The sequence below is a fragment of the Melozone crissalis genome, unplaced genomic scaffold, assembly GCF_028551555.1.
Source record: "Melozone crissalis strain CALT ecotype California unplaced genomic scaffold, PUWL_Pcris_2 ptg000019l_1, whole genome shotgun sequence".
Classification (NCBI taxonomy): domain Eukaryota; kingdom Metazoa; phylum Chordata; class Aves; order Passeriformes; family Passerellidae; genus Melozone; species Melozone crissalis.
Window position 1 is genome coordinate 15,659,776 of NW_026535797.1, and position 14,957 is coordinate 15,674,732.

The 14,957-nt window shown below is 39.9% G+C and overlaps 2 protein-coding genes across 2 annotated transcripts; one reads left to right on the top strand and one right to left on the bottom strand.

The window, feature by feature from the left end:
• Nucleotides 1-276: 276 nt before the first annotated feature.
• ZNF518A (zinc finger protein 518A) lies at nucleotides 277-10,508 on the bottom strand. Its single transcript, XM_054276572.1, has 3 exons — nucleotides 10,448-10,508; nucleotides 8,617-8,723; nucleotides 277-6,217 (listed from the first exon to the last, which is right to left on the bottom strand). The coding sequence occupies exon 3, from the start codon at nucleotides 6,096-6,098 to the stop codon at nucleotides 1,482-1,484; it is 4,617 nt and encodes a 1,538-aa protein (XP_054132547.1). The 5' UTR covers nucleotides 6,099-6,217; nucleotides 8,617-8,723; nucleotides 10,448-10,508; the 3' UTR covers nucleotides 277-1,481.
• On the top strand, nucleotides 9,660-10,609 carry LOC128937555 (uncharacterized). The gene is made up of 2 exons (XM_054277303.1): nucleotides 9,660-9,705; nucleotides 9,822-10,609. The coding sequence occupies exons 1-2, from the start codon at nucleotides 9,660-9,662 to the stop codon at nucleotides 10,607-10,609; spliced, it is 834 nt and encodes a 277-aa protein (XP_054133278.1).
• Nucleotides 10,610-14,957: the final 4,348 nt, after the last annotated feature.

Genomic DNA, 14,957 nt, shown 5'->3' on the forward strand with positions numbered 1-14,957 from the left:
TCCATCAATACTTTATGAAGCTGGCTTACACCTTCATACTTGGGCAAAAGGTGCCAGCCATATGGTAAGAGCAGTCCCACATTAGACTGAAACTTGGAGCCTACAGAGGTTCATGAAGAACCTGGAGCACAGAGCCTCGAGACATTACTACTGTGGATAATAACAACCTTCATCTGTATACCCTCAGTCACTATGGTTAAGAGGTCTTTTGCTGACATGCCCTTGTATAAAGACCAAGAACTGTAATGCATAGACTCTCCATTATCTCTAAAATTGAAAGTAGAAAGCAAGCAGGCCGCTAAGAACATTACACTTCCAGCTGATAAAATATGGGAATAACAACTCGAGCCTTGGTTTAGCCAAATCCCTGGTGCCCCAAAAGGCAGTATATCTGAATAAGCAATAGTAGAAAACATTAAGTCATTAGGGGGACAAATTACATCCACCTGAAATAAAGCTATGAAGCAATTACAAGCCTAAAATGGTGCTCTGCACCTCCCCACATCCTGACCATTCCTATAGGGTTTGTGGCAGACATAACAAGATAGGAACATTTTCTATAAATGCTCAAAGTCATATGCTGTAAACACAAGTTTTAGCAAATTTAATAGTGACAAAATCAATACAGATTAGGAATGTTCACCATTCTTAAACACCATATACATTATGAATATATATACTGTATATTTTCAATCAATTTCATTCCGACTCACCGTATTAACACAATCATAATATGTTTTATTAATTTATATGAAAAATACTTCACTAAGAAAGTAGACAAACTGCACAGAAATAGTACAAGTGTCATGTGCATAGCAATATAGCTTAAAGCATTCACATATGGCTTTGTTTAAATGAAACTGGGGGGGAATGGCCCTATACAGACCCAAGGTTGCACAGTCAACATAATGTAAACTGCTTCACATCTTTGAGGCACTTGCTAATAATAGTGTTCAATCCCTGAAAAACAAAATCAAGAGTTAATAAGTGAAAATAACAAAAATCCCAGGATAACAGCTGTGTATTTTTGAAAATATTTTAAAAATTGGTTTTAGTAGTGCATGCACAGAACTGAAAAACTGGGGGGAAGGATGTAATTTCTGTGCAAGAATTATACCAAGTAACTTGAAAAGTATAAAAATATTTACATGTTTAGGGATTTTAAGTATGTACAGAACAAAGGCCCTGAAGACTTAATCTATAGAATAAAAATATAGCACATGATAGCAGTAATAAAAATAATATATATTTTCATGGAATTGTATTTGCAGTTAGTTACAAGTTATTTAAACCACAACGTTCTTTGATCTTTCTCCAATCTGATGGCAATAAGGAATACACTCTTTCTTTTATAACACAAGAACTTTGCATACTTTTTCAACCTCAGTTACAATACTGACATAGAAAACAGAATGACTTGTGTATCCTAATCCAGCTGGGGTGCTTTCTTAAACTTTAATGACTATTTTCTTCACTGGTCATCATTTCATTAATGAATTCCAATCTCGAGTAGCCTCCATCAGATGCCTCTGTCCATGTCCTACCCAATTATCCTGATTGTCAAATATTCTACCACAAAACCAGCAGCTAAACTTAGGTTTCAAGGTATTACTGGAGGTAGTTTTCACAATCTGGTAATTGTTTTTGCTAGTCTTTTTCAGTGTCAATTTTAAGACAAATCTTTCTTTTACAGGGTTAAGGGGTTTTATTGTCCTGTATCTTTTCTGAGAAAAATTATCAGTAGTTACATCCAAAGGATTGTGGAAGTCTGGTTGCAGAAGAGCTTCAACGGTTCTTTTTGACAATAAAACCTTAAGAACATGTCCCTTGAATTTAGCAATAGTTTTCATTACATTTACAACTTCTGGAACATCTGCATCAGGATGGTTTAGCACAACAACTGGTTGATTTCTCCGAGGGCATTTTACAAGCTGGTTAGAATTAAAAGGGAGTAATTTCAAAGTCCTTACAGTTTTTTTTGATGCCCTTGGTTTGTAAGGGCTACCTGATTCACTAACAATTTCATCTTGAATCTTTTCTTTACACTTTCTGTGCAACACTGCTTTCTTTCTAGGAGGTTCTGGGCAACTAGCCTTCCTTTTACGTTTGAAATTCTTGTTTCTTTGCCCACCCACAGTTCCCGAACTTTTAGATCCAGCTTGTTTTAAACCAGGTTTTATTTTTGCAGTTCTGTTTTGGGTGCTCCATGTGGACTTTTGACAACCAGAGTTATTCCTCTTGTTAGCAGCTATTACTTGCATACTCTCGATAGAACATTTCTGCAACTGCATCCCTGCAGATTTAGCAGAATAAACAGGTTCTACAGGAGGAACACGACTGGATGCTGGATTAGAGCTTGCCAAAGAGGCATTTGCTGGCATTAACCCACCTGGTAAGTTTAAGGCATCATTAAAACTAAGATTAGTTGGTTTCTGTGCTAGTGCAGGAGTAAGGGACTGCAAGTTATCCAGCTGTAGTGAGGGCACCAAGTTCCTTACTGACTGAGTGTTATCAGACAGTGTATCTGAAGTACGAGTTCTTGTTTTCAGCAAAGGCTGTTGTTGCATGGCTCCAGTTTTCTTTGGTTGACAATTCCGATGAGCATTATCCTGAAAAAAAATTGGTTTATGAACTACAGGCTTGTTTGGCGTCAAACATTTCAGAAAAACTCCCTGCTGTCCATCAGGCGAAAGTGCATAAACGTGTTGTTCCTGTTTAATTTCCTGTTGTTTTACTGACTCCAAAGACCCAAAGGCAGCAGCATCCCGGTGCTCTGGTAACACCTTCACAGACGACTCTGATGAGTTTGTAACTACACGAGGTGCTTTGAATGGCATACAGTCATTTACTGTACCACATACTTCCTCATTACAGGAACTTCTTAAATTTCTAAAATTGCCATTTTTCCCCTTCACTTCTGAAGCTGGTATTTTCCCAAATTCTCTGGATGCAACTCCCCCTAAAACCTGAGAACTATCATTAGCGGCATTTGCAACTGTTCCAACTGCCCCACTAAAAGTCAAAATCATTCCAGGTCCTTTATTTGAAACACAAGATGCAGGTACACCTTTAGTAACATCTGATGAACTGGTTGATGGAAGAGATTTTCCTGACACCATGTGCTGCCTAGATTGGTTAGAAAGGTGGAAAGGAACGAAAAATCGTGACGGAAGGGACTGAACAAAAAGGGCTTTCTTTTGTTCCTGAAGAACAGGCAAAACTGGTGAAAAGCTGCTAGGATTTTGAGTTGCAGACAGTACTTTATCTTTTACTACCTGCTGTGTAAACTCATCTGTAGGAGTTTTTAGCAATGTACCAACACCTGGAGTTCTGGATAATTTGTCCACATCCTGTGAATCAAGTGATGTTTTGAGTGTCTGTCTTTCTCTCCCACAACATGTACCTTCATTTGTGCTACATCTTGTGTTGAACTCTCTCCTACATAAAGGGAAGCGTACATTAGGTGGAGGCCTCTGAAAACCACACACAGTTGCAGAGCTTTTTAAACACACGCAGGCTGCACTCCCAGTCTCAGGACCAGAAAGCAGCTTATCAGAATGAAGTTGGACACAGTTAGTCTTGCTGTGAAACTCCTGCTGAGAGGCTGTTTTTACTTTTAACACATCTTGCAGTAATTGGTTTATCTCAGGCGATAAATAATTAGCTGCCTGCTCACTTTGCAATGAGAAAACAGATGTGATTTTAGGCATTAAGAAAGAGTTAACACCATCAGAGGCATTTTCCTGGAATTTCTCAGCTACGTTCTGAAAGCCTTGCTCTAGGTTAGTGTCCAAATACTGTCGACCATTATGCTTGTCCTCTGTAAAACACTCGCTGTCAACACCACATTGAGATTGGCTTTTAAAAGACACAGAGTTATTCTTAGTGTTCATGTGTTTGTAAGTTTTATTAATATTTGATTGGGCTGACACAACTTTCTCTGCTTTCAAACCTTTCATTGACTCTGAATGTGAAGATGGAAGTTCATTTCCAGAGTTTTGATAAGAACCTCTTTTGCTAAATTCTCTGTACCTGTCATCTGTTGACGTCCAAATGCTACATGGATTATCCAAAGAGTCCACTTTGGAATAGTTGTGAAAAGACAACAACCCTTCATTAGATGAATCCACTGAGGTTGAATAACAGAGATTATTAGTTCCATTGCTATTATTCAGGCCACCATTTTGCATTTTCAGTTCAGGACAGTAGGGCATTTTCATAGGGTCATAATGAAGGGTATTTGTAATAGCGGGTGATAATACCTGAGGATGACTTGAAGGACGAAAGCTTCCCCATGAGATACTAGTTTGAGCTCCAACTTTTGTTACTGCTTCATGTGGAGGTACAGTTGAGTCCAGCTTCACTGGCAAACAATTTGGACCTTTTCCTTCAGCTATATTAGAAGGTGCTACAGTTTCAGAAACACTCCTACCATACAACAAGTAGTTATTTTGGTTTTCCACTTTTGTTTTTCCTGAATGAGGAGCAGGACAGGAAAACGGAGGGGAAGTTAATGGATGAACACAATTGTTCTTTAAAGTCGACTGATCACTTACATGTGGTATAGCACCTGAAGACAAGCCACAGGGATCAGCAGTCTGTAGCAAAGGAGTTGCAGAACCATCTTTAACAGGATCAACTTTATGACCCAACAAACAGTCATTTTGCTTACTTGTAGGTAGTAATTTTATAACAATATGTTGTTTTCCATCTACCATTTTAAAGCCCATAAATTTCGCACTGTAATTTGCTGGTACAGATATTTTATTGTTTTTAAACATCAATACTGTTGGCCCATGAACAGCACTTTTCAATAATCCCAGGCCATAACTTGTGCCATCATCTGCCTTATTGTATTGTGCAGTAGTGGCAGAGAGCATTCCACCCATGAAATGACGCTTTTCCGTGTATTTACCTTGATGTTTCTCTTCACTTGTTTCCACGTCTCTCACACACTGATTCAGCTCCTCAGCATTTGGCTGAATTTTATTCACACTTCTTAGCACTTGTGTATTTTCTTCTCCAGCACTGTCACTTCCACTGCTTATCTTCTTCCGTCTCCAGAGTGGTTTTTTTGATGCTCCCATTTTATACCTCCTTAACACAAGCTTCAGTCCTGCTGGAGTCTTTACTATTCTTTTTTCATATTTATCCTTTTCCAGTTTTTCTTTTGCAATTAAGTGGTCTCTGTGTAAAGCTATGACGTGTTTTAAAAGATAATCTTTCCGTGATGTGCTGTAACTGCAGTAAGGACAACCAAAAGAAAACATACTGGTATGAACAAGCAGATGATTTTGGAGCTCCTCTTCTGTAAAGTTTTCTTGATGGCATTTTCCACATTTATAGGGAATCTCCTTATGTTTGTGAATGTGCTGAACAAACGTACCCACATCATAGGTAGAAAACCCACATTTTTCACACTGGAAGTGTCCATTTACACAATGCTTTGATATGAAGTGTTTTGTCAAAGCCAACAAAGTGTATATCTGCTCATCATTACAGAGCTCACATTTCACTAAAGTGCTACGATGGATGCGTCTGTGCTGTTTAAACGACTGAAAGTCATTAGCTGAGAAGTTGCACATTTCACAAGGATACAGAGGCAACTCACCATAGTGTAACAGCTGAAAATGTTTCTGTAGGTCATTCGGGCTGTATCTAATGTTATCCTTGCACTTCGTACAAGTGAAATTCAGTATCTTTGCTGCAGTTTTCAATCCTTCTTCAAATTGCACTTCTGGTTTAATTTGCAAGTGGCTTCCTTCTGAACAACTGAGACTGCTTCCACTCATTTTCTCTAGACTTACGGATTTCCTAGCAGTTTGCTGCTTACACTGAAAGAGTCTTCTAAACCTATCAACTTCATGTTTCATTAATACTTCATTTGGAATGTTCACCTTGGGCAGTTCAATCTTCACGTTTTTTAGTCCATAAGTGAGACTGACATCTAAAATTGCTGGTTGAATTGTCATACTTGAAGGATCACTCACCAGTTCTTTCTTCAAAGTAATGTCTGTAGAAAAATTCTTCATAGCATTGTGTTTTAAGACACTGATTTGCTTTCTGTCACAAAAAAAGTGTTCCTGTTCAGATGACATGATTTAAGGTTCTACTTTTCTTTACATGAGTTCTTGAGATTTAGTCTTACTTCCGGCAGCAAATGAGGCAACTGCGCCAAGTTACTCTCAAAGCTCTACAACTTCCCCATTTCATTCTCCTGAAATTAAAAAACAAACAAAGCAAATAATTACTCTTAAAACTAATGCAATTAGAACACCTATTACAATTCACTAACAAATATAGGCCAATCTCTGAAGTTGTTAATTTTTATAATATTACTCAAGGGGTGAAAAAAAAAGGATGAGGCAAAAAAACCTATTACAGTATAACCTCTGTTTGTTTGTGTTGGGGGTGTTTCTTGGTTTGTTACTTGGTGGGGTTTTTTTTAAAAATAAATAAAACTTGAAAAATATGTTTTAAAGAACATCTACTGAAAGACACATGTCATCAAATTTTGGGTTTCTCCCACCCTGTAGGCATAAAAAAGTCTGAAGACCTACTTTTTAAAAATGAAGCCTGTGTTTATTACTTATTTGATTTATTTGCATGAAATCAAATAAGTAATAAATCAGTTGGGATTTCATGCAAATAAAACCACTCCTTTGTGACATGCCACTAACTGAAGTATTAAAAAGAAGTTAAAATCTACAGAATTTTACATTTTTATTACTCAAGTGTGCTACTCTATTAGTTACTATTGTGCTTAAAAAGGAAAGAAAGTAAAATCAGAATCTGACAAAAGATCCACTTCACCAATGGAGATATGACCTTTACCTTTTTGGTTTTACCAACACCAAAAACCAATCACACTGACCTACAATGAATTTTTCACATGCCTACCTTTAGTACCACACAAGTCTGAATCAGTCAACAGATACAAGTTCTCAGGTTTCTCATTGCATGTTCCTGGGTACATGTTAATATTTTCAGTGCATGACTGGCCACAGTACTCCTCTACGGATTAAAAGGCTCAAACAGTTGTGGTCAGCATCACTGTCTCACTACAGATTTCATGTCAGTGTTTCCATAACAATTTATATCAGCTCAAGTCTATGTCTGAACAACACTCCTGCACAGAATGTGGACACAGAATCAGCAGAATTGGAGCAGCAGCAAAATTAACGTAAATTCTGAAAAGCAGTACTGGAAAGGAAGAACTGTTTGTTTACTAGTATAACACTTTTTACTAAAATACTTTTTTTGCAGTACAAGTCACAAAGTCACTTTATTGTTTCCTAACAAAAGTTAGTAAATCGTTAGCTGAAGTCTGATTAGTGAATTTCTCTCCACTGCTCTGGGGCTCGCCCTGAAGCAACACAGACTTGCAACTCATTAGATCATCGTATCTATTCACATTCAAACTGAAAGAATGATCACACCCTCACTGGGAATAAGTGCAAGGGCTGCTTCTGGATCTCCAAGCCATCATAAGCACTGGCCCTAAGATCTTTCAAATATTTTCCCACAGTCCTGGGAGAAGGAAGTATCTAGCATTAGACATGCAAATACCTGACAAAGAAAATGAAGATTGAAAATTTTCAAGTCCATGTTCTTGTATCATGTAGCAAGAAAAGCAACACTTTATTTTTTTAAGCACATGCTTTAATGTCTTCCTTTAGAGAAGATACTAGCACTTCAGCACAATTCTCGAAAATAATAAATACAACAGACTTCGACACTAGACACAGACTCTAATATCAAGTAAATTCACTTAACTGTGTTCTCCAGCTATGAGACCACCAAGACTTCAATTACACATCTGATATCCAAAAAAAAAAAAACCCAACCCAAAAAACACCCCAAAACAACAAACCACAGAGACAAACACTCCCTCCTCAGAATCTCTCCAAATGGAAACACTTTGGGTACAGGACTTTTATTTTTCTTTTAACTCAACGACACACTCCCCATCTTCCACACAGATGATTATTATGTGGGATATTACCCAGCTCTGAGCCCTGACAAAAGAACAACTCATGTGCATATTATTCCATTTTCACCAAGAGTACTGCATTAAAATGCATTCTCTTGCCAATGGTATATCTCTTATTTGAATAGAAGCGAGCTGAACTTCCTCATAAAGAATAAGTAACTAAAAATTATTTGGATTTGTTTGCTTGAACAACATTTTAAGACACAGGCGCAACACAAAGATTACAGCTTGCATGATGCAATACATCATCCTGCTGGTAGCTGCCCATCCCTCAGCTTAGAAGGTTACACTGCCAGACACTGAAACCTGAAGTATGTTTACAATAAAAACTATAGAAATCAGAAGTGGGTAAAGTGCTGCAGAGAACAAGGCTCAGGCTTTCAATGATAAGCCAATGCGGTCCTCAACTGGGCAACACATTTGGCAAAGAGTCACAGTCTAAGATCCCCTTTAATTAACTAACCTTACACTTAATTTTATTAGTTTTGGGTAGTATGCAACAATCAACAAGCTCCTGGAGCATGACAAATAAAAATATTTACTTGAAACAATCTTTAAAAAAAAAGGGCTCTCTTTTATCCCAGGGATCTCTAAAGGCATATTTTCAAAGCAGTCTGACTTACGTGTTAAGAAAATACTTGACTTCAATTCTCCAACAGCTGGGTATTTTCCACACACACAGAAGAGGTAAGATTGCAAGACTCAGACAAGGCCACAGTAAGGACAAAAACTAGAAAAAGTTCGGGAAAAAAAAGAAAAGGTATTTTACATGGTGTAAATACAAGCAATAACTGAAAGAATAAGCTGAAAAGCCCAAATCCCTCACAAATTTACATTATGTGGATTTTCAACACATTGAAGACAAGAATATATACCAACTTTTCTCTCACAGAACACCATCAAATGCAATACCAACACTGTATATATACACAATATAACAATGCCTATTTTATCTTAGATTTGCCACTACAACTCAGGCATTCATAGCTGGGAAACATAAGCACATGATAACTTAAAAACAGTAAAGAAGTGACTGGTACCTCGGTCCATCAAATTTTAACCTGAACTCAAAAGGCACTTATCTTTTTTCAAGCAAAAATTTTAATGGCAAAGACCTAACCATAGATTTCTATAAAGTTGTGCAAAAGCCTGGGAAAGAGGCAGAATATTACATTCACAGTATCTGAAACCAGTACGTAGATTTAAATGCAGATAAAATGAGTACCAACATTGAAAATACATAAGCATGTGCCACAGCTAACTCTCACTCAAAAAATCCCCAAACCGCTAAGAACAAGGATAAGCAACCACTTGAGGCTCTCAGCCACAATTTTCTTCCCTCAAAAATGCTGCAATTTGTCCATATTTCGTTTTGAAAAAGTACAGACAGAAAGTTTAAGCTATATACTTTGATCTAGAGCGATATTACAGGTAAGAGTTAGACATTGCTAAATTAGGTAACTTGTACAGTTTTTCCATTTCAAACTACATTCAAAATAGGTATCCCAGCAGGCAGGATCTTCAAGATTTCTGAAGAATTTTCGGCTTATTTAAATTCTATTAAATAAATAAATAAAACTATACTGAAGTATATCCCATGCCCAGTTCCATTCTGTGTGTCTGCAAATTTAGAGTGGCGCCTTAATCTCTCCCCAGACCAGGACACATGCAGGAACTCACAAAACTGGATCTTATGAAACAGAACTGGAGCAGTCAGACACAACCTGAATAGCAATGTTTTAGTAAAAAAGAAAAAAAAAAAGAAAAAAAAGAAAAAAATCACCGAAGCGCTCTCAGAGTTCACACACACAGACTGCCCGTGCCACAGGACGAACCTGCCATTTACAAACACAGCAGCCGAACGCGGCGGCGACACACTGCCAGCGCCGGCCCCGGGCGGGCTCACACTGCCCCCGCCCGCCGGGGCAGCGGCGGTGCCCAGGAGCCGGCAGGGGCTGCGGCGGGACAAAGCGCGGGGCCGAGCGACGAGGCGGCGGCAGCTCGGGAGCTCCGTCTGACCGCGGGCTCGGCAGCGGGCGCTGGGGCAGGGACGAGCGAGGCGCGTCCCTGCCCGGCTCCTCCTCGGGAGCCCCGCGGCAGCGCCGCCCCCGCCCGCACGGCCCCGGGGCGGCCGCAACTCTCGGCGCGCAGCCCGGCGGAGGGATACGGTCCCACAGCCGGTCCGGCGGCCGCACACGAGGCCATTTGTGCCCGGTCCCGCCGCCCCGGGCGCGCCCCGCGGTCCCGCCCGCCCCCAGCCCCGGCTGCCCCGCGAGCCTCCCGCTACCGGCGAGCGCGGACTATTTAATGTCTCTGCCGCAGCACGGGGCACCGTCCCGTCCCGTGCCGCCGCGGCCACTCGCGCCCCCTGCCTGCTCCGAGCCGCTCCGGACCGTCCCTCTCGCCCCGCGCGGGGCCTCCTCGCTCCCCGCCCGACAACCCCCGCGGAGTTACCTCGGGTACCGCCACCGTCCGGCGAGGCGCTGCCGGCCGCCATCACAATTTCCATCCGGGGACTGCCGGGTGCGAGCCCGGCTGAGGGGCGGCCGCGGCGGAGGGATACGCGTTCACCTGAGGGATAGGCGGACGGCGGCCGACGAGGCCCAAGGGGGATGAGCGGGCGGGGCAGTCCCGGCAGGTCCGGCTGCGTTCCGGCTGCTCGTCCGCTCCCCGTCCTCCTCCTCCTGGGATGGGGGCCTTGGGCACATGGCACGGCCGGGGAACGGCCCGTCCGCTCCGCCCGTCGTTACCTTCATTGGCTGTGCACCCATGGGCGTGTTTCGGCCAATAGCAGTGGCAGGGAGAGCCGCTGCCCCTCACAAAACGCTCCCCGGCAAAAGCCTGGCCCGCGGTGATCGTACCGCGCTCGTGGGTTCGCTGAGCTGCACAGACACAAGAGTAGGCACAATAAATAAAGGGTTGTCTGTAGGAGATGTCAGCAGTTAAAGCATTCAGGAAAATATACGTGCGTTAGAGCGTTTAGTTTGTTTTAACATGCTGAAAATAACAAAAATCAAAGCTGATAATCACTACAAAGTGCTTGTCGTGTTAGACACAGTATAATTTCTGCTGAGGAGTGGCACCAGCAGTGGGTAGGAGCTGCTCCTCACGTTTGTGCAGGTTTGGAGGCACACGGAGACCACCCGGAGTGAGGTCACCGCAGGGAACGAGGGCACGGGAGAAGCAGGACATGGAACTGCACCATGGCCAGAAAAGGGCGAATGCCCATGGCAGAAATAGACTGTAAAGATGAATTCTAAATGACGAGGTCATCGCAAAGGAAATCCATTCTCCACTTGGGAAACAGTGATCAAAATTTGAAAGCAAAGAGGAGAAAGCTTGAGCTTTTTCCTTTGGGAAACCTGACTAATGAACAATTTAGCCTAGCAATTCAGCTAAACATTTCTCCACAAATCTTATGGTATCTTACTAGTTATAACAAAGTTTAATAAGTGCAATATTTGCTCATGATTAAATATGAGAACAAAGAGGAGTGTTGATGTCTTTGAGTGTGCGTGCGTACACTAAGGGTACATTGAACATGAACATATTTTTAATTTCTCATTCCAGCTGACATCACTTATTTCCCTTGTGTCCTAGACTGTAAAAGAAAATTTTTAGAAGCCATTTTGGGGTGGGTTCCTTGGCCCTAAAAAATATCTTCAAGGAAAGAATTATATAATTGTTCTACTACATCGAAATGAATCAGTCTGTGCCAAAAGCAAGCAGAAAAAAGTATTCTTCTGCTTTCTGATTCATTAAGTTTTTCGAAGTAAAAAGGGGGGATTGTACACATCCATGGTGTCTTTCATATATGAAAATTTAACTACAACTGAAGAAAAAGAAAAACAGCATACTTCTGACTGAAACCCTAAAGTCAGAAAAGATAACAGAAAAGAATGATCCATGAAAATCACTAGTCTAACAAGCAGCTACAGTATAAATTGGTGTATTCCAGATGTTACATTAAAATATAGATCATATTGTCAATTATTAATCCCAACGAATTTACATGTAAGATGGGAACAAACATTTTATCTGTATTTTATTACTTTGTAATTCAAATTTAGAATACATATGAGTGTTGAAATTCTGAGTGCTCATCTATTGGCTGTATGGGTCTTCTGGAAGAATTGCTGTTTCTGATAGTTTTCTTATGATGTGAACTAAACATTTCATAATTATAGCAAATAAAATTCTGAATCACTTTGTGGCTTTTAGTGACAGTAAATAAAACAATCTCATGCATTCTTCTATGTCAGCATTTAATAAATATATTAAATACACACTTTATAAAATATAATTAATTGCTATTTATTTCTTGCTTTGTATATAATGAGATTATAAACCATATTCTTATGTACTGCTTGGCAGCTAGAGCTTCTACTCAGTGTCACCAGAAAAGCTGCAATGATTATGTGTTTCTCCAAAAGACAGCAAGTTCTGAATATGTCCATGAAAAATTATTTTAAAAAATATGCCTGTCTTCATGGTACAACTGGGGGGCAATATTACAGGTAGCAGAGGCTGGAAATTCATGGAGGAAGGAACCTGGGACTAAACATACTCAGATGTAGGAAGATTATGTTTAGGAATTGACAGGTCTTAGCCTTGTAGGCAGAGTACCCAGCAGGACAGTCTTTGAGTGATAAGCAAGAAAGAATTAAGATTCTATTTCTATTTAAGAATATCAGGTTCAGAGGAGTTAGAAATATCTGTTGTGATAGTAACAATAAGTCTGAGTCAAGTAATCTTACTGCTAGATGGTTGTTTCAAATTCTTGTAATGACTATAAATAGAAAGTGTAATCTTACAGGTAAACAGCACACTACAAATGGAGGGTTCAAAGAAAATACATCCATTCTTTTCTGTTCTGTGCCACTTCACTCTTGAAAGGTGCTAACTTGATTTTCTGTATTAAACATTTTACTGCTGAATTCTTACATAAAAGCCTTTCGGTGGGGCCTTTGAGTTCATTCTTCAAGTCTAGTATTTTATATTGATCTGCTTACTAAAATCTCCAAACTGTGCTTGTCACTTAAATAAATAATACATTGGCTAGACAGAGCTCACAAAGTACAGTGTACTTCAAACAATGCTTATCTGAATAAGCTGTAGGGCTGTAAGAGAAGCTCCATAGTTCTAAGATGAAACACGAGTACACAGAGAAAATAAGAAAATTGCCTTTTTAAGCAGTTCCTAATACACTACATTATTGGTTTTGACGATGAAATATTGAGCAATGGATGGTTGCCTATATGTTTCTGTCAGTGACAAATGTCACTGTTATTTTTGACTCTGTGTTTCTTATGATAAATAGCCTACTTTTGTTTAGGGCAAAACAGCAGGGAAACATAATGTTAAGCCTTCCTTTTCTACATATATTATCTCATAAACATTACAGCCTTAATGATGACAGCCAAAGGTGTCATTATTAATATCACAACATTTCTGCACTCTTTTCATTTCTCCACCTGCACAGCTAAAGCAATATTGCAACAATGAAAGAAGTCAACAATTAAGTTTTCTTTGTGCATTTCATGGCAGAAATCAGTCTTGGAGCTATCTGAGCCATAATTGTTAAAACTTTAGGAATAAAAGTTCAAACGATAACAACAGCATTCAATCTAACAAGGATTTAAATTAATTTATCTTTCTGCAGGAAGAAGGGTGAAATAGAACCATGCCAAAAATTTGATGACAGTAAGTTTCTTAAGCCAGCTTGGGAAATTGCAGCCTTTGCCATCATCTAGAGCTATATTGGAATCTGCTTTTGGCCAAATGATGCTCTGCTAAATAGACCCCGTACATCAGTTGCCCCTGTTAATTATTTTAATACAGCCACCAGATGGACACATCCAGTTAAGAGGCCCTGTTATAATGAATATCCTTATTCATACTCTTGTTCTCAGCAGAGCTTTTTCAAGTACAATATGTGATCACTTGCATACAAAGGGTCTGTTGTACAACTGAGAAAACATTCTTAGCAACTTACTGAATCTTCTTTGGAAACTTGTGGAAAAAGCATCTCTCTGCCTTCACAATATGTGAAATGGGTAAGAGACTTTTTATGGTTATAATTTGTGAATGGGGAAGTGTTGCCAAACAGCAAAAGGAAGAAGCACTCTTAGAAATGGGTAAACAATTTTTTTTTTTTAAGTTTATCACTTTATTTATAGTTCTACCATGTGTAAATCAATTAATGATAATCTGCTGAAAGATGTGATACACCTTCACAAGTAGCTTGAACTAGAATTTCTACAGATCTTATATCTTGATTAGACTATCACTGTCTAATCACTGTCACTGTCCTTGGAAAATGCTTTAATCTCATGAAAACTGAGGCTTGCATGGTTAAGTGAAGATCCCATTTGGCTCGTTATAGTTTTAGTCTCAATGTTTGCAAGTGTCCTCACCATCATGAGCAGTCTACACTGCAGCAAGTTCAGGCAAGTTAATTTAAAGCAGAAACTGGAGCTGGAAAAGAAAGAGGCAAGATCTAGGAACCAGGGCTGAACACATGAAGGGCAGATTAGGATCTAGCACTCAGTAGGAGGAACTAGGACAAGATCTAGGTCTAGAAAGCAGGAAATTGGATCAGGATTTTAGACAGGAAGTAACACTCAAGATTAAGATTCTAGAGCACAATTACAAGTAAGAGGCATTAAGCTTTCCAGAGTACCTGGTCCTATTTCATGTGCACCAAGACAGGCTATACCAGCCTCTCAGAGGTGAATTACCCTTTGGAAAACTAGTGATGGCCAGAGGAGTAATAAAGAGATGTCTGAGCTGCCTGTGGGAGATACCTTGACTTCACAATTTTCAGTGGCAGCTGAGCAAGCAGGATATCTTGAGTGACACAAGCATCTTCCTCATAGTCAGATAGTCATTACCTCAACACTTTTCATCAGCAGTCAAGTGACATGTGAGCAGTGAGCTGGATCACAATTGCCCAGGTGAGACA

Bases quoted from the DNA above. Each gene is read 5' to 3' on its own strand.
- ZNF518A (XM_054276572.1), bottom strand. From the start codon at position 6,098: ATGTCATCTGAACAGGAACACTTTTTTTGTGACAGAAAGCAAATCAGT.
- LOC128937555 (XM_054277303.1), top strand. From the start codon at position 9,660: ATGCAGGAACTCACAAAACTGGATCTTATGAAACAGAACTGGAGCA. The intron at 9,706-9,821 runs GTCAGACACAAC...CCCGTGCCACAG, and splicing joins TATGAAACAGAACTGGAGCA to GACGAACCTGCCATTTACAA.